The sequence below is a fragment of the Vombatus ursinus genome, unplaced genomic scaffold (genome assembly GCF_900497805.2).
Source record: "Vombatus ursinus unplaced genomic scaffold, bare-nosed wombat genome assembly UNPS02014792.1, whole genome shotgun sequence".
Lineage (NCBI taxonomy): Eukaryota > Metazoa > Chordata > Mammalia > Diprotodontia > Vombatidae > Vombatus > Vombatus ursinus.
Window position 1 is genome coordinate 941,122 of NW_020954570.1, and position 20,132 is coordinate 961,253.

At 37.5% G+C, this 20,132-nt stretch overlaps 1 protein-coding gene across 5 annotated transcripts in view; it reads left to right on the top strand.

Moving 5' to 3' along the window:
- PAM (peptidylglycine alpha-amidating monooxygenase) overlaps positions 1 to 20,132 on the top strand; it is a 354,803-nt gene that overhangs the window by 222,213 nt on the left and 112,458 nt on the right. For all 5 annotated transcript variants that reach the window (XM_027869176.1, XM_027869178.1, XM_027869179.1 and 2 more), the window contains exons 9-13: positions 8,722 to 8,770; positions 10,082 to 10,149; positions 12,468 to 12,548; positions 12,841 to 12,917; positions 13,363 to 13,466. In XM_027869176.1, the coding sequence (XP_027724977.1) occupies positions 8,722 to 8,770; positions 10,082 to 10,149; positions 12,468 to 12,548; positions 12,841 to 12,917; positions 13,363 to 13,466 (379 nt within the window). The remainder of the gene's footprint in view (positions 1 to 8,721; positions 8,771 to 10,081; positions 10,150 to 12,467; positions 12,549 to 12,840; positions 12,918 to 13,362; positions 13,467 to 20,132) is intronic.

The following is a 20,132-nucleotide window of genomic DNA, read 5'->3' on the forward strand; positions in this document are numbered from 1 at the left end:
AGATAGATAGATAGATAGATAGATAGATAGATAGATAGATAGATAGAGGGCACAGGGTGAGTTTAAGATGAAGGGGTGATATCTGGAGAATAAAATTAAGGGGTGTGAGAGGATTATATGGGGAGAAGCAGAAAGGGAGAAGTAGAATGGGGTAAATTATCTCACATAAAACAGACAAGAAAAAGCTTTTACAGTGGAAAGAAAGTGGGGGAAGGTGAGAAGGAATGAGTGAATCTTATCCTCATTGGATTTGGCTTAAGGAGAGAATAAAATACACACTCAATTGGGTATGGAAATCTATCTTACCCTACAGGAAAATAGGGGGGAAGGGGACAAGAGAGGAGGAGGAATGATAGAGGGGAGGGCAGATTCAGGGAGGGGGTAATCAGAAGCAAACACTTTTAAGGAGGGACAGGGTCAAAAAAGAGAATAGAATGAATGGGGGGTGGGATAGGATTAAGGGAAATATACTTAGTTTTTCACAACATGACTACTATGGAAGTGTTTTGCATGACTACACATGTATAACCTGTATCGAGTTGCTTGCCTTCTCTGTGAGGGTGGCTGAGGAAGGAGGAAGGGATAAAAATTGGAACCCAAAGTTTTAAAAACAGATGTTAAAAAAATTTTTACATGCAACTGGGAAATAAGATACACAGGAAATGGGGTATAGAAATCTATCTTGCCCTATAGGAAAATTGAAGGGGAAAGGGATAAGAGAAGGGAAAAGGGAGAGATAGAAGGGAGGACAGAAGGGGTATTCAGAATGCATGCCATCTTGGGGTGGGGGGAGGATGAGATAGGGAGAAAATTTGGAACTCAAAATCTTGTGGAAGTGAATGTTGAAAACTAAAAACAAACTAATTTTTAAAAATAAAAATAAATGATGGTTTTTAGGGTGGGAAAACTTTTTTGTAAATCCCTAATCAAGAACAATTTTTTAAAGTCATGTAAGACTTTTGATTTGTTGTAAATTTTTGGGAGGACTTGGGGGAGGAAGGATATTGGTATTGTTTTTTAAAGTGAAAAGAAATAAATTTATCCTTTCTTCTGAAGATCCTTATAATAATAGTTGTTATGTAACTTTCATGTTGACAGAATGCTTTATGTTGATTATCCCTCACAATATTCACATGAAGGAATTGTTACTTTTATCTCTAGCTTACTGATTTGGCGTTTGAGGTTCAGAGAGTTTAAATGATTTGCTTAGAGCATCATATAGCTAGGAAGCATCTAAGGTAGTCTGAATTTGCTCTTTCTGACTCTAATTCTAGTACTCTATCCACAGCAATCTACCTACAAGACATTTCAAAATTCTTTTTTATGAAGCCTGGGATCAAACCAGGGACCTTTAGATTTTCATTCTACTACTCCAACAACTGAGCTATCTCAATTACACTATTCATTGGTTAATGAATTGTTTTATAAAACTGTCCTCTAAAATTTGCTGCCCTTCTTCCTAAGATTTCTCCCATATTTTGTTACAACTGACAGTTGTTGACACAATATCATTGGTAATATTCATAATACTCTCAATGTTATGGCACATTTCAGTCTTAATTACAGAATTCTTAGATACCTCCTGAGGTGTGCTAATTCATTTGCAAATTTCTTCCTGTTTCACGCCTTTCTAAAAAGTCTTAGTAGAATGTGATCAACTAAGCTATATTACTGGGACTGAAATTATTAGATTGGATTTTTCCCCAGCAAAGATGCAATGAAAGCCCATGAGACAGTTCTTCCATATATTCCTGCTCAGTTGGAGATGGAATTTGAGAAAGTAGTTCCTTGATACTTTCCAATTAGAATGGAAAATTAAATTTGGTAGGATTTTTTTTTAGGTCAGAGGAGCTAAATCCTTGATCCAGAGTGTGATCACCAATTAATCATTTTTAATGTGATGCATAGTGACTATATTTCAGATTGCTAATATGCAGTACATAGTGAAACCATTTCTCTTTGAAAATGGATTCAGTGGTTTATTAAGATGCCTACAATATTTTACATCAAAGCCATAACCAGACTGAAGCTGCAATCATTACCCCACATGGGAACACCCATCCTCCATCTAGAAGCTCCTACAACACAAGTCATTTAGATTTTTATGTGTCCCATAAGCATTAGGGACTCCATTAGTACAAAATTACTGCATTTGGCCATGCTGTATATTGGTCTTTCTGGACATAAAAAAAGGAAAAATGCAACATAATAGCAGAACTATGTAAAACAATAATAAACACTTTTCTTTCAGTCCATCAGCAAGCATTTTTAAATGCCTGCCATGTGCCAGAAGCATACTAACATGGGTACATATTTGTCTTATTGAAAATAATTTGTGGGGAGGGGCTAGGAAGATTTTGAAATATGAACGTAGTGGAATATTATTGTGCCAGGATAGCAAACATGGGGAATCTGGAGAGGCGTGAGAAGCATGATGTAGACTGGTGAAGAGTAAAGTGATCAGAATCAGAAGAATAGTATATTCAATGACTGCAGTCATGGGGACAAGGAAAACACTAAAACAAATCCGAATCTGAAGTCATTAGATTAATCTTGGCCCCAAAGAAGAGGTGAGAAGATATGCTTCCCTGCTTTCATCAGAGATACCAGAGACAGGGATAGTGGGTATGAAGTTTTAAATGAATGATCAGGTATAGTCACAGTGGCAGATAATTTTGTTAGGCTGTTCTTTGTTGAAAGAGAGGGCTCAGTGAATTAATAGTAATGATAACCACATTTATATAGCACTGACAATGTGCCAGACACTGTGTTAAGTACTTTACAAATATTATCTTGTTGGAAATAGAGAGTATCTAGAAAAATTGATGTAGAAACAAAAGGTGTCAATGGAACTGAAAGGAAAAACAAGCAAAACCAACCGACACAATGACTAACTCATGAAACAAAATATTATCTTTAAAAAAATCATTTAGAAAACAAACCTCTGAAATTTTACAATCTATTAGGGCATGTAAGACTTATGACCACATAGGGAACTTAAAACTGGTTGTAACCCTGAGCAAGTCATTAACTAGAAAACAAAATCAAAGATGCTAAATGTATAGGGGAGGTTCAAGATCCTATAAGAATTCAGGGAAAGGGGTTATTTTTGGTTGGGGTAGGGGAAGGAGCTAGGAAATTTTTTATAAAGTTAAGTGGCATTTGATCTGGTAAAATTTCATTAATTCGAGATCAAAAGGAATCTATTCCAAGTATGGAGAATGACATGAGCAAAGGATAAAGGTAGAAAAGTGTAGACTATGCTTAGGAAAGGAGACATCAGTGAATCTGGAAGGAACATAAAGTCTTTGAAAGGGAAGGCTTTGAACACAGACTAAAAAGATATTTTGGAGAAAGATCATAGAAGACTCTAAATGCCAACCTAAAGAGTTAGTGCTTAAATGCTAAGTTAACTCAAATACAGAAATTATCGATGGATATTGATATTTGCTATTTTATTACCCAAGGATCAAATACAATTAATCAATCTGCATTCCAGCTTTTGTTGTATGTTAGATCAAAATGCTCATATAAATACTTAATATGTCTTGTCACATGTGATGGTATTTTGTTTTGTTCAAACAAGTCATGGGTGAAAGGGAATAGTCTCTAAGGAAACCTAATCATGATTTATGTGCATATTTCACTTATAGTTCTTAAAAATTACTTAAAGAAAGAATCTAAATTTTTTATGTCAAAAACTTTTCTTCAGTTATATTAAAATTGCCTGTTCTCCAGTAAAATTAAAGTGAGTTTTCCTTGTTACAGATATTGAACAAGTTTTTGTTTTTGATGTTATAACTAAATATGTATTTTAAATTTGTTTCACAAAACTTTTCATAATCAATAATTCAGATTAAGCACTATTTTGTTATCAACACTGAGCAATTTTTGATACTATATTCTGCTCTTTTCTATAAATTTAGACAGCATTATAAGGAAATCACACTAGTCTCTTCCTCCAGGTAATTATATAAATAAGAGCTAAGTCATCAATAATTTTATTTCTGTTTGATTTAAATAAGTAAGCATTTGTTGAGTGCTTAGTATGTGCCAGGCCCTGCCCTAAGTTTGGGGAATATAAAGATGAAAATGAAACAGTACCTGTCTTCAAGAACCTTACTAGGGAAAAACAACATAACACAATTATGATCATATATTATATTTCAGGACAGTAGGTGGTACAGTGGATAGAGCTGGGTCCAGAGTGAGGAAGACTCATCTTTGTGATTTCAGATATGGCCTGAGACACTTGCTAGATGTGTGACTCTGGGCAAGTCGCTCAGTCCTATTTACCTCAGTGTCCTCATCTACAAAATGAGCTGGAGAAGGAAAGAGCAAACCATGCCGTTATCTTTGTCAAGAAAATCCCAAATGGGGTCATGAAGAGTCAGATATGACTGCAAATCTACTAAACAACAACAACAAAATATGTGTAACTACAGAATGATTTCTTTGGTGATTACATGTGAGAGAGGGGAATCACTAGTAATTCCAGGGTTAGTCAGCCATTCTGTCAAGTAGCATTTATTAAGTACTTATAAGTGCCAGGCACTGGAATAAGAGCTAAGACACACATACACACACACACACACACACACACACACACTCTCTCTCTCTCTCTCTCTCTCTCTCTCTCTCTCTAGGATATCACAGTCCAAAGGACACAACCTACAAATGACTACATGCAAAAAAAAAAAAAGATATATACAGGATGTATTGGGGGTAGTCTCAAAGAGAAAGCACTAACATCAAAGAGGACTGTGAAATGCTTCTTGTAGAAGTTGGGACTTTAGCTGTGACATGAAGAAAATCGGGGAAGCCAGGAGGTGGAGATGAAGGGGAAAAACATTCCAAACATGGAAGACAGCAGATGAAAACACTCAAGGGTTGGTAGATGGGGTACTGTGTGCAAGGAGCAGCAAGGCCAGTGTCACTGCATCAAAAAGTGCATGGTGGTATGAAAGGTGTGAGAAGACTAGAAAGAAAGAGGGGCCAGATTGTGAAGAATTTTAAAAGCCAAAGAGAGAATTTTTATATTTGAGCCTGCAGGTAATGGGGAGCCACTGGATTCTACTGAAGAGATTAGTGATATGGTTAGATCTGCCCTTTATGAAGATCAATTTGATATACAAAGGAAGATTCTATCAGAATGAGGAGAAATTTGAGTCAAAGAGACCAACTTGCAGGATATTTCAATAGTATATTCATGAGGGGAAGAAGTCCTGCAACAGGATGACTGCAGTATTGTGGAAGAGAAGGGGACATATAGGAAAGATGTATAAAGGTAGAAATGACAGGATTTGACAACTAATTGGTAGAGAGAAGTCGAGGATGACACCTAGGTTGCGAGCCTGGGTGACTGGGTAGGAGGATAATGGTACCCTCAATATTAAGAGGGAAGGGTTTGAGGGGAAACATAATGAGTTCAGTTTTGAACATGTCAAGTTCAAGATGTCTAATAGACAGTTGGAGACATGATACTGAGGATTAGTTAGGAGTATGGTTAGGGCTGAACAAGTAAATATGAGAGTAATCTGCATAGAGAGGATAATTGACACCATGGGAGCTGATGAGGTCGCCTAGTGAATTAATTAGGAGGAGAAGGGAAGAGATCCAGGACTAAGCCTTGGGGACGTATCAAGTTTACCAAGTAGGACCTGGATGAATATCCAGCAAAGTAGACAGAGAAAGAATGGTCAAACAAGAAGAGAGCAATCAAGGAGCAGCTAGGTGGTGCAGCGGATGGAGCACCGGCCCTAAAGTCAGGAGGATCTGAGTTCAAATCTGGCCTCAGACCAAACACTTGACACTTACTAACTGTGTGACCCTGGGCAAATCACTTACCCCCAATTCCCTAAAAAAAGAAGAGAACAATGTCACAAAGATCTCCAGTAAGAAGTGGCACATAGACTTTGCTTTGAAGGAAATTACCAATTTTATGAAGCAAAGGAGAGGGAAAAAAGCATATATAACATGTATACATAACATACGTAACCTACATAACATGCCATTCATAGTCTTTTTAATGAAAGGTAAACGAGTTGAAAGGTGAGTTAGAATTAGAAAAGGTTATCATAGGCTGGGGAGGGGAGCAAATTTGTCATCTGGTTTCCATTCAGGGAAGATTTAAGAACAATAGGTTCCCAGAGTTTAGAAGAGATTTGAGTACAGAAACCATCTATTCAATACCTTGGCTAAATAATGAATTCACTCTGTAGCATCTTTGACAACTGGTCATCCCTTATTCATTTGAAAATATCAACTGATAGGGAATTTATTTCCTCCTGGAGCCACTCATTCCACTTTTATACAACTTTAATTTTGTGAAATTTTTCCTTATATAAAGCTTTTGTGTACCTGCCTTCCTTCAATGTCTATCTACTCAGTTGTCCCAGTTCTGCATTATAGTTCCATTCTAATGCTAATCCCACTTTACAGGAACTTGAAGAAATCTATCATGTACTCCCTTAAGCCTTCTCTTCCTTGTTTGAACACCCCCAGTTTTGTCAACTGATGCTCATTTGACAGGTTCTAGGCTCCTCATCATCTCAGTCTTCCTCTTCTGGATATTTTCCCTCTGTCACTTTCTCAAAATATGGTGCACTGAACTGAGTGCTGTACTACAGATAGAGTCTGATCAAGGCAGAGTACAGCATGACTTACTGCTTACTCTGAAAATTATAGTCTGTTAATCCAGTTAAAGATTTCATCTTTTCTCCTGACAGCCCCTTTAGACTTTTGATTCATACCAAGCTGGCCTCTAGTTCTTTTCACATGAACTGTTTTTCAGTAATATTTTCCTACCCAACAAAATCCTATATTTGTTCAATTGCAAGGTTTATTTTCAAACCTAAATGCATTCCTTTCCATTTATGGCTACTCAAAGAAAAATCCTAGAAAAACTGAACTCTGGAAAATTTAAGATTTTCCGATCTTATATATTGAAAGAATAAATGCCGGACAAAACTATTAAAAAAGTAAGAAAAGGTATTTGAATACAAAAGGGATTAATCTTGGCAAAAATGGGGGAAATGTGTTTTTGTCATTAAGAATTAGCAGAAGGGAGAAGGCATAGAGTTGGCAAGGAGCAAACCATGTTTAATAAAATAAAAAGAAAAATAATCTAAAGTCAGCTGATGAAGAACCCAGTAGAAGACTGTAGACTCGGATGATGAGCAGTAGTCATTGTGTATGGAATTTTTGCGTCTAGATCAGACTCATTCATTTCAATTCAGGAAACATTTATTGATATGTAAGGCAAAGAAGAAGCATGACATAGTAGAAAGGATAGTCTCTAAATTCAGTCTCAACTCACAGAAACTCACAACATTTATGTCATATTAGATATTCAAAAGTGTAGGAAGAACTCACAGAAACTAGCTGTGTGACCCTGGATAAGTCATTTAAACCCTCAATATTCAGGCAACTCTCTACAATTGTAAGTGGTAAAACTTACATTATTGGTAAAGGAAATTTCCTCACCATGATTCCTCTCCACCAAAAAATCATAGACCCATATGTGTGTGTGTGTGTGTGTGTGTGTGTGTGTGTGTGTGTGTGTAAAAATTTTTAACTCTACTGGTCCCAGTGGAGACGAGAACTCTGCCTTTCCCCTCTATGCTAAGGAGCCCCTCTGCTACAGACCCAGGCATTTGTGGACCTGGTTGAGTCCTACAAAAGCCAGACCTCCAGAGAAAAGATCATATTCTTTTGTCACATTATCTTTTTGGGGTTTTACTTCTCAACCTCAGGAAAATTACTTAAAGTTCTTATTTTGGCAAATGTCTAAGATCTTCCAAAAGTTGTGGTGAGAGCAGTAGAAATATACCCAAGGTACAATGTAGATCAGGTTTTGGACAGCTATTTATTCATTCTACACAAAAGAAAATGTAAATACAAGAGACTAAAGTACACATTAATAAATAAACTTAAAGAAACAGTAACTACTGTTGTGCTCTTCTAGAGACATGATGCAATTTGTTGCACTGCTTGAAGAGGCATTTTATATTTCACCTCAGCTCAACACTGACCATGTCTGTATCTTTTGTAAGCCAGGCTAGGGTCTGGACTTATCCTTCCATAATAATGGGTCACCTTCTCCTAGAATTGCCATAGTGAGTATGGAAAGGGTGCCTCTTCATGAACTGAGGAACCCCTAAAATACTGATCTCTCTAATTCAGAAGATTGCTTCCAAGGCTGGACATGCCCATCTCAGAATTGTTATATATTCAAGGAAAGCAACACAAAGTGGATAAGGCAGTCAGGAGTCCCAAGAATTAAGCCCATGCTTTCCTAGTTCATTATTTCTGCTGGGGTGAAAAAAGGGGCTTAGCTCTCCTCTTGCCTTTCATGAGGAGACCTGAGAAATTTATAGGAGAGATGAGTTTAGGGAAAATAGAGTAAGTTCCATTTCAGACATATTGAGTTTAAGACTTCTATGGGATATCCTGTTGGAGATGTCCTACAGGCATTTGTTAATATGGTTAAAAAAAATCAGGGGAGTCATATGCATAGAGCTAGTAATTGAATTCATTCAGTTGAATCTCTGTGGATGTTTAACTTGGATTATCAACTTTCCAATATCTGAGAACAATTAAGAAAATATATGTAAAATCAATTTATAAATTGTAAAGTGTGTTCATGAGGTAAGAAAATTTAATCATGTTGAAGTCTCCATCTTGATGTGCCATACTCAGTGTGTCTGTGTGTATTTTCAGATAACCACAAGGATTGTTCTGGTGTGACCTTGCACCTGACACGTCTACAGTAAGTACTTTTAATTATAAAATGTGAATTAATCACTGGCTAGTTCTAACTGGTACCATGCTACCCCTTTATCCTACCCCACTGACTCACAGCTCAGACAAAAAGAGCATTATTGTGGTAACCGAGAACATCTTACCCAAGTCTCCCACTACTACCTGAATCACTGACTCTGAGTCTTATTTCAACTAAATCATAATGATGAGTATTATGAGGGAGGTGGGGAGAGAAGATGGAATCAACTTTTTCTGTATTTTACATTGTATGTTTTCTTTATCATGTAACCAATCAGTGTTTTGTCAATATAGCATACTGTTCAACCTTGAAAAAAATTACATTAAATTGAATTTTAAAATTAAAGTGAAGGATTTGCCCTGTCATATAAATGAGTATTGATCTATTTGACCAGAAGAGATGTGACAGTAGTTCTGATTAGAAATTTAAAGTGTAGCTTCTTGTTCTTATTTCTTTTGTTTTTGGGTTTCCCACATCACTTTAATCAGAAGCATTTTATTCTGTGGAGCACAAATAAAGATATTATCTTTGCCTTTTCTTTATTTTTTTGTTTTGTTTTTTTTTTGTGGGGTTTTTTTTTAGGCAATTAGGGTTAAGTGACTTGCCCAGGGTCACACAGTGTCAAGTGTTAGGTCTGAAGCTGGATTTGAACTCAGGTCCTCCTGACTTCAGGGCCAGTGCTCTATCCACTGTGCCACCTAGCTGCCCCTATCTTTTCCTTTTCTTCACCCAGTGATTGGGCATGGTAGAAAGCATACTTATTAGAATACTCCTTACACCCCATTCCTCTTTCATGCTCTTTCTCTTGGAATATTACTTTGCAATTGTCTCTTCTTTAAACTATCCCTCCTCTCCTTAAATCATCCTGGCCTCCCTATTCCTCATACTCTTCAACTCCAATGAGAAGTATCTCCAGTGTACCTCAGATATGAGACGAGGATGTGTCGTAGACTCTTCCCATCCAACTGCAGAGACTATTAGTTAGATTTTAACATTTATGTCATATTAGATATTCAAAAGTGTAAGTTTTAATCATAATTTAGTTCTATTTTATTTTTTTAATTATTTGAGGGAAAAATTAATGTACATGTTGTGTCTCCTTTACTCTCCCACTTTAATGCTTTTCATCCATCTAGCAAACATAGCTGCATTCGTTATGCCCTATGATATAAAGATCGTTTATTAAGTAACATTTGCTAAGCTGATGTTTTATAGCATATTTTATTTTTACAAAGTGATAGATTTAATGTTTGTACTCTTTTGAGAAACAGGAAATAAACATGATTTTTTTTTCTACAGGCAACCTTTAATTGCTGGCATGTATCTTATGATGTCTGTGGATACTGTCATACCAGCAGGGGAGAAAGGTGATTGAAGTTATGTTAATTTTTCTTATTAGATATTGGATTCTTAAAATGTGTTAGAGCCTAGTGAATAGAGAATTGGACTTGGAGTCAACAAGTCTTGGTCCAAGATCCACCTTAGTGATACCAGGTCCTGGATGTTTCACAAACAAGACATTCCATCTCTCTGCTCCAGGGCATTTTCTCTGGCTCTCCCTTCTCCCCTTCCAACTACTGAACTCCCTAGCTTCCTTTAAGTCCCAACCAAAATCCCCCTTTCTACTGGAAGATTTCCCCAATTACTCTTAATTCCAGAGCCTTCCCACTTATAATTATTTCCTGTTTATCCTGTCAATAACTTGTTTTGTATATTTCTGTTTGCAAGTTGTCTTTCCTATTAGATTGTAGGCTTCTTGAGGACAGAGACTGACTTTTGCATTTTGTTGTATCCCTTAGCACTTAGCACATAGTAGGCACTTAGTAAATGTTAATTGGTTGATTGATTGAGCTTGGTGACCTAAACAAATCCTTTATCCTCTATGTGCTTGAAACAACTTGCTAAGTCTTATCTATTAAGTCCTAGTTGTATTTACTTTGCTGCCTGTTGCCTGATTAGGTTGAAGTAGGAATTCCCCATGCTGACAAAAATCACAAATCTTTCCAGTATTTATTGCCTCTTGGGCTCTGGAATATGCATCAAGAGTACCATTATCTTTTAGAATGAATTTTGTTCCCTGAATAAAACTAAACCTTGTTATACACTGGAACACAAATCACTACATTTTGAGGCACAAATGAGACCCATGAATCTCAAAACTTTATTGACATTCTCACTGTCTTTAACGCATTAAATAATGGCATAATTTCAGTATCATGTTTCTTACTATTTCTGCCCAATTATTGAAGTACTAATGAAGAAGGCTAGAGAATAGAATATAGAGTATAGAAACTGAGAAAAGAGCAAGCCAGATGTGCTTTCTCTGGGCAATTGAGAGTGCTCTAGAGAAAAGATAATACCATAGTCTATTCTTATAATCAGAAAACTAGCAGGTCCAGCACTAGCTTTTTCATTAATCTTAGGCCATTAAAACTATCTAAACCTCAGTTCCCTTGTCCATAAAATGGGCATAATAATATTTGGCCTTTGCTGTCTTGGAGGGATATTGTGAGGGTAAATGGAATAATATGACATACTTTTGAAGAGAAAGGCAGTATAATTAGCAAAATTATTTTTTAACCATTATTTTTACTTTAAAACTATCTTTTAAATTGACACAGGGTGGTATAGAGAGTAGGCCTTAGAGTTAGAAATACATGAATTGAGGTCCCTCCTCTGACATATGATCACTATGTGACCCTGACCAAGTCACTCAACTTCTCATGTATCAGGCTAAGGCTGTAAGCTGAAGAAGAGGTGCTGATCTGCATTCATAGAAGGAGTTTTTTCATTGGGAGCTTCACCTACAGCATTGAAATTCTTGTTGGGTCAATTGCTTTCAGTCGTGTACAGCTCTGCATGTCCCCACCTGGGGTTTTCTTGGCAAAGATACTGTAGTGGTTTGCCATTTCCCTCTCTAGCTCATTTTACAGATGAGGAAACGGAAGCAAACAGGGTTAAGTGACTTGCCCAGAGTCACATGGCTAGTAAGTGTCTGAGGCCAGATTTGAGCTCAGGAAGATGATTCCAGGCCTGGCAATCTATCTACTGTATCACCTAACTGCCCTGAAATCCTAGGATTGGTTAAAAAAATTCTTTTTAAATTTAATGACCAGAACTACCTCCTCATTATTTATGTCCATGTGTTCATTTTAGAAATATTTGTGGAGCTCAAACTGTATGGAAGTTGTTATATTAGGCACTGTATTGTTTACCAAGATATGGCTCCTATCTTTGAGAAATTTATAGTCTTACTGATTTACATGTTTTGATTTAATAAAAATCAAATCTCTTCTCCGTAAAATTTAAAGCAGATTTCATCAAGCTTACTTTCTCTGCAGAATAAATTTCAAGATTAAAGTACTAACCAAAGCCTCTGAGATTACTTTAGGTGTCCAACCCTGGTCAGCTTTATTTATGAACTGTGGATGTGATAAGAAAGATCCTGGCATGGTTTCCTATTCTTCTTTGAAGTCTTTACTATAAGTAGTACAGTGTCTTTCATACAGAAGACCTCATTATAAATATTTGTTGAATTAAGCATTCCTTCAGAGCAGATTGGAACAATATTCTATATTCTGTGTATGCTACAAAAATGTCTTTGGCGAACTAGCTAACCAACAAAAAATAATGACTTTGCCTTGATCAAATAATAACTTTTTCTTTCTCTTTTCATTTATAATAGTGGTCAATGCAGATATCTCATGCCATTACAAAAAATATCCAATGCACCTCTTTGCATATAGAGTTCACACTCACCACTTGGGTAAGAACTTTGGTCAATTTTATTTAAATATAATGTTTGTTTCTTTACATTATGCTAATTGTAAGAATGTGAGCTGTAAATTGCCTTCAGTCTCAAAGTTATCTTGAATGAAAGATATTAACCATTCCTGTTTTACGAAATTTTTACTCAGTTTACCAAAATTACATTGGAAGGTTTAGATATAGACAAGATTTCTTTTTTTTTTGAAGAAACATGTATTTAATTTAAAAGTAGTCAGTGATAACTCTTATATTTCTAAGATAAATTCATCATAGATATGTGTTTATTGTAGGTAAAGTAGTAAGTGGATACAGAGTAAGAAATGGACAATGGACGTTAATAGGGCGACAAAGTCCTCAGTTGCCACAGGTATGTGAAAAGCAGTTGAACTTTGGGGGGGGGAAATAAGCAAAAAACAAAACAAAACAAAATACAACAACTGATTGTTTTTCCAAAAATTTCTTGAATAGCTTTTGTATACCAGATTCTAATTCCCTACAACATCCAGCCTTGCTGTGTTCTGTTAAATTCCAGAATGATTGTAAACACATTGGTGAAGATGTATCTATCCCAAAAATTACTTAAAATCAGTTTCTCACATTTGGGTAATCAGATTCTTAATTTTTTTTCAGAATTTTAGTGATCTGTTTTTAAGTTTAGTGTCCTTAAGTTTAAAACCTTGGGATTAACTTTCTTATCAAGCCATGATAAAAGAATAATGCTTTAACTTCTTAATGCAAGACAAAAACATCAGGCCGAAGATTCTATACAATGTGTTTCCCTTAATGCATTTTTATCTTTGTCTTACGGACAGGCTTTTTATCCTGTGGAACATCCAGTAGATGTTAGCTTTGGTGATATTTTAGCAGCAAGGTGCGTATTTAGCGGTGAAGGAAGAACTGAAGACACACATATTGGGTATGTTCGCCAAAACCCCTTCCCTACCTCCTCTTTTTCCTCCTTTCAGTGAAGCATGATTATGAAAAATTAAATAATGCAGAGGTATACAGTCAAACTATCTGTGTCATTTTTTTCAATTGAAAATTTATCCACTCTTTTCCAAACTATTAAGAAAAAAGGTTGCTCAGTTTTGTTATAGTCCTTCCTTCCTGATTTCCATGGGACACCTTATCTACCATATCTGTAAGATACAGATCAAGTAAGTTGATAGAACATAACTTGACATGTTCCTTCTTTCCCTTTCACCAATTAATATAAGTATAATCATTTTGAAAAGATGTAGATTCTAGGGGCAGCTAGGTGGTGCAGTGGATAGAGCTCTTGCCTTGGAGTCAGGAGGACCTGAGTTCAAATCCAGTCTCAGACACATGACACTTACTAGCTGTGTGACCCTGGGCAAGTCACTTAACCCCAATTGCCTCACTAAAAGGAAAAAAAAAAGATATAGAATGTAGCTTCTAAAATATCTTTCTTCCCACATTCAAAAAAGACTCATTGTCATTTGTGCATTTATACATTATCCCCCTCTTGCTTCCAAAAAAAAGAATTTTAGAAAGCTTATATAATGTAAAAAATACCTTTTGGCTGCCATCATATATGTTCCAGTTTAGATTTTGGCTCTATGATTTATGAAACATTATAATTCAAAATAAAAATATCCTATGTCTCCCTTCCCTCCCCCCTAAAAAATAGGTAATAGGAGGGGAGAAATACATGTCCCAGTTACTTGATTTATAGAGTTATTATTCACCAATAAAAGGAAGAAAATCATTTTGTCTACAGAGAAGATAATTTTCCTGTCATTGGAGGGGAGGGATATACCATGTAGTTTTATACTGGGAACACGGATAGCATCATTAAGAACACCTTTAACTACTATCATGATATAGATCAGGAATTGTTTTGTAAGCAGACAGTCCTGCCGTCTCTTTAAAAGCTGAGAGTATAATGTTTATTTTTTTCACTTGGAGAGATATTTCCTTTGAGAAGCTAAGAAAATAGGATTTGGGTACTTAGCGTTCTGGTAATATAACAATACACCTTTTAGTAGGGCTTTACAAATTATAGATCTAGGAGCCAGTTTGAGAACTTAAAAACCAAATGAACTTTTTCAGTTTGTGAACAAAGAAAAAGAAAGATAAATAAAGATGGGGGGGATAACAGTATATGGTCATGTTTTGGTTCCCAATCTTGATATGAGATCCATATTAGGATCATAGACTTCAAGCTGAAAGGGACCTTAGAGGTCATTAAGTCCAACTTCAACATATTACAAATGAGGAAATCAAGACCCAGAGAGGGTAAGTGACTTACCCAGTGTCACATAACTTGTAAGTATCTGAGTCAAGGTTTGAATCCAAGTCTGGAATTCTATGCACTACCACATGCTGCCTCGAAAGAGCCTTTGGAAAGGATGAAATAGGAGGAAGCTGTCTACCAACTATTTCTTGGTCTCCTCCTCCTGACCTGTGCCTTCAATCCTAGTAAGGAACAGAGCCAAAATCTAAGCTGGAACAGATATAAAGGCAGCCAAAAATTCTAAGGAGGTCTGCATGCTACCTATAATAAGGGAAATTGGCTAGTACTATGGGCTTCTTTTTTTCAAGTTTTAGTGGTAGTCAAATATTATTGTGCATGAATAAGAGAAAAGTACTTTTCTGTAAGTTCGGGTAAGATACTTTCAAAACAATGGGTACCATGAAATTTCTAGATCTCATGGTGACCTGGCACCTAGAATTTGTTGAACCTTAAACTTAATGGACCTAGAGAATAGATTGTTAACTTGCTCGTTACTCTGTGTATCAACTAGTAGAATCTCCTGAAACATTTTGGCAAGTGCTGAATCTCTATCAATTCATTATCAGCATCTCTGGCAAGTGCTTAAAGAACTGCTATTCTTTATTGTTAATTAAGGAGTGATCCCTGTGCTTTAGATACCAGAGCAGGGGTGGGGAACCTGAGGCCTGAAGCCACATGTGGCCCTCTAGGTCCTCAAGTTCGGCCCTTTGACTGAATCCAAACTTCACAGAACAAATCCTCTTAATAAAAGGATTTGTTCTATAAAACTTAGACCCAGTCAAAACGCTGCCCCCAGGGACCTAGAAGATCACATGTGGCCTCAAGGCCACGGGTTCCCCACCCCTGCAGCCCATTCCAATCACAATGGTCTATTAGCTGCTCATCTACATAGCATTCCATTTTCCATCTCCTTGACTTTGCCCTATGCCAAAAGGCTCTGCATCATTTAAGAATGACTCTTAAAAGTCTTTGCTCCTGTCAAAGCTTAGCTCACATGCCACCCACCTCCATGAGGCAATGTCTAATCTTCCCAGTTGTAAAGCCCTCCCTTGCTAAAAGTACTGTCTCTAATTTTACTTTTTAAATTTTTGGCTAGGTAAAGAGGCCATTCTCTGCCTCAATTTTTATTAAACCTTAATCACTGAATGGGCATTGCCTCAGTCAAACTGAGACCTGTTAAAGACTTTAGCTTGAAAAGGCCAAGGTCCCCCACTGCATCCTGGGCCCTCTTCAGTTCTCCTGATCCATATCTGGCTACTGGACCCAGATGGCTCCGGAGGAGAAAGTGAGGCTGGTGACTTTGCACCGCCCTCCCTCACTTAAATTCAATTCACTTGCATGTCATGGTATCACTTCCCTGATGTCATGGTCCTCTTCAAGAATGAAGGACAAACAACAATTTCCAACAAGCCAGATGTGCCAGATGTTATAGTAGGTACTGGGATACCAACATAAAAGAAAAAAAAGAAAGATCTTGCTCTCTGGGACTTTACATTCTAGTCAGTCGATAAACATTTTTAAGAACCCACTGTGTACACGACTAATATGGAAATATGTTTGACATGATTGTACATGTGTAACCTATGTCAGATTGTTTGCTGTCTTGGAAAGGAAACAGGGAAGGGAAGGAAGGAGAAAAATTTGGAACTCAAAATCTTTCAAATAATGGATGTTGAAAATTGTCTTTACATATAATTGGAAAAAATAAAATACCATTAAAATTTTTTAAAAAGAATTTTTAAAAAGAACTACTGTGTGTGGGCACTAGCAATATAAAGAAAAAACTAATAACATACCTTGCTGTCAAGGAGGTTACAGTCTGATGAGGCAAACAACATGCACATAACTGTATGATTAAGCTACTTACAGGATAAATTAGAGATAATCAACAGAGCGGGCACTAGAATTAAAGGAGATTGGTAAAGGCTTCCTGTAGCATGTAGGGGTTTAAATGGGACTTGAAGGATCCCAGGGAAGCCAGGAGGCATAGATGAAGAGGGAGAGCACTTCAGGCATGGAGAACAGCCAGTGGAAATGCCCAGAGACAGGACAGCCAGGAGGCCAGTGACACTGAATCAAAGAGTATGTAGGAGGTGTGAGATGTAAGAAGACTGGAAAGGTTGGAGGGAGAGACCAAGTGATATAGGTCTTTGTTGCCAAACAGAAGATCTTATACTTGATCCTGGAAGTGATAGAGAGTTTATTGAATGGAGGGAGGCAGGTTATATGGTCAGACCTGTGCTTTATTTAGGAAGATCATTTAAACAGCTGAGTGGAGAGTGGACTGGAGTGAAGAAAGATGAGTCAGGAAGTCCATCCAGCAGGCTATTTCAGGAGTCCAGATATAAAGCCTCAACAGAATGGTGGCAGTGTCCAAGGAGAAAAGGGGGCATATAAAAGAGATGTTATGAAGGTAAATTTGACAGGCAGTTGGGAATGAGGGAGAATGAGGAGTCAAGAATGATGCTTGAGTGACTGGAAGGATAGTAATGTCCTCAGTAGTAATAGGGCAGATAGGAAGAGGAGAGGGTTTGGGGAAGGGGGAGATAATGAATCCAGTCTGGGACATGTTAAGTTTGAAGTGTTTACTGGAAATCTTAATGGACAATTAGAGATGTACACTGGGCAATTGGAGATTTGAGACTGGAGGTCATCAGAAAGGTGAGGATGGGATAAATGGATTTGAGAATCATCAGCATACAGATGAATCCATGGGAGCTGATGAGATTACCAAATGAAATATATTAGAGGTAAAAGAGAAGAGGGCCTAGATCAGGGCCCTGTAGGATACCCATGATGAGCAGGCATGACCTAAAGGAAGATCCTGCAAAAAGAGACTAAGAAGGAGCAGTCAGATAGGTTGGAGAACCAAGAGAGAAAAGCGTCGTAAAAGGCTAAAGAGAAGAAAAGGACAAAAGAGTTATCAACCATGTCAAAGGCTGCAGAGAGGTCAAGAAGGATGAGAACTGAGAAAAGGTCGTTTGTTTTGGCAATTAAGAGATCATTGGTAACTTTGGAGAGAGCAGTTTTAGTTGAATGATGAAGTCCAAAGCCAGAATGTAGAGAGTTAAAAAAAAAAAGTGAGAGGAAAGGAACTGAAGGAACCTATTGTAGAGGCCCTAAATTCAAGGAATTTAGCCACAAAAATGAGGCGAGATGTGGGATAATAGCCAGGGAGGAAGTTTGGGGGGTTTTTTGAGAAGGGGAGAGATAATGAGCATCTTGTATGCATCTAGTAGGAAAAAAGAGATTGGTAATAAGTGAAAGAATGGGGATGCTAGAGAGGGCAATCTGTTGAAATAGTCAGAATGGAATCAGATCATCTGTGCATGTACAGGGATTAGCCTTGCAAGGAGAAGGGCCACTTCTTCATATGGGATGGGTGAAGGAGGAGATAGTAGCAGAAGATATAAGGGAGATATGAATTGAGGAGGAGGAGAGAAGAGGAATCTCTTGGCAAATGGACTCAATTTTTTTTCAGTGAAATATGAAGCAAGATTCTGAACTGGTAGAGGGGGCAGAGGGGAAACTAAGGGACAAAACAATGCAAAGTACTAAATAGATAAAAAGTAAATATAAAATAATTTCCCAGATTAAGGGCACTAACCACTAAGGGGATCAGGATAGATCTTCTGTAGGACTCCCAGGTGAACTGAAATTTGAGGGCAAAGTGTGGTGGACAGAAAGCTGACCTCAGTGGAAAACCTGGGTTCACAAGCCAGAGTAGGGAGAGACTGGAAAGAGGGAAACTAATTGGATTTTTGAAATAGTCTAGACAAGAGGTTATAAAGACCTTGAAATAGTTTCTTACTCGTGCAAGTTGTAAGAAAGGGAGAGCTTAAGAAAGGTATTAGTGAAATAGAATCATATGAGTTGGCAACTGAATTGATATGAGGTGAAAGGGAGGGAAAAGTCAGGGAGGACTCCAGAGTTACAAACTTGAGGTGAATGGAAGGGAGAAGTTAGGAAAAGGAAAGAGATTTAGGATGAGGGAAAGATAATACATATTTTATATTTACATATTTTAACATATATTTTATATTTACTTCTCTATGTGCATGTTTTTATTCCCCCGCCAGTAGAATATAAATTCCTTGAAAGCTGGGACTGTTTCTTTCTTGTCTTTGCATACCCAGCACTGGGCCCAGCCCCTGGCACAGAATAGGCCCTGACAGCTCTTGATGAATTGAATTTGTGAGAATCAACATTACGGTTATAAAAATTCTGCATCATGTCTCGTATTCTTGGTAGAGGTGGGCTTAAGGGGTGCCCCTGTGTAAAGTTAATTTTTTTCTCAAATGGAAGTTCTGTAGAGCACGCATGTTAGCAAAAACCAACAGAAGTAGGGGGAGGGAAACATTGAAAGACATCAGATATAAAATCCAGCAGCTTCTTCCCACACCTGGAAGACAAGGAGAGTGTTTAGGCATGGAGAGAACTGGAGACCAGCTGACTCAGCTCAGGGCTCATGACTGCTCAGTGATCAGAGCAAGTTAGGTGTTTTAAAGGGAAAGTGAGGATCCTGCTCTTACTGTCTGGCTCCAGTCAGGTAAGAAACTCTCTTAGACTAATCAAGGGTGGGGAACCTGAGGCCTAGAGGCCACATGTGGCCTTCTAGGTCCTTGGGTGTGGCCTTTTGAATGAATCCAAGTTTTACCTAACACATCCTTTTATTAAGGGGATTTGTTCTGTGAAGTTTGGATTCAGTCAAAGGGCCAAACTTGAGGACCTAGAGGGCCACATGTGGCCTCGAGGCCTCAGGTTCCCCACCCCTGGACTATATGTTATAGAGATGGTGCTGACCTAATTGGCAGAGGGACTTTCTTCATCTAGCAGTTACCTATATTAGTGAAATCATGGACCCAGTCCCTATTTCTAAGTTTCCAAAATTAGGTGGGGGAGGGTGGAGAAAGAGAATGTCTAGTTCACCAGTTGTCATTAATGTCGTTCATAACCAACTACAAGATCAAATATAAAATTCTGTTTAGTATTCAAAGTCCTTCAGTTAACTTGTCCCTGCCCCAGTCATCTTATACCACTTCCACCCTGCAAACCCTGACATGCTCTGCAATCTAGTAACACTAACTTATTTACTCTTCCTCAAACAACATATCTTCAGATTCTGGGTATTTTGACTGGCTGTCCCCCATACCTAGCACTCTACCCTTCCTCATCTCTGCCTCCTAAATTCCCTGGCACCCTTCAAGTCTCACTTAAAATTGTACCTTCTATAGGAAGTCTTTCCTAATGCTAATTAATTCTAGTAACTTCCCTCTGTTGATTATTTCCAATTTATCTTGTATATACAGCTTGTTTGTACAAAGT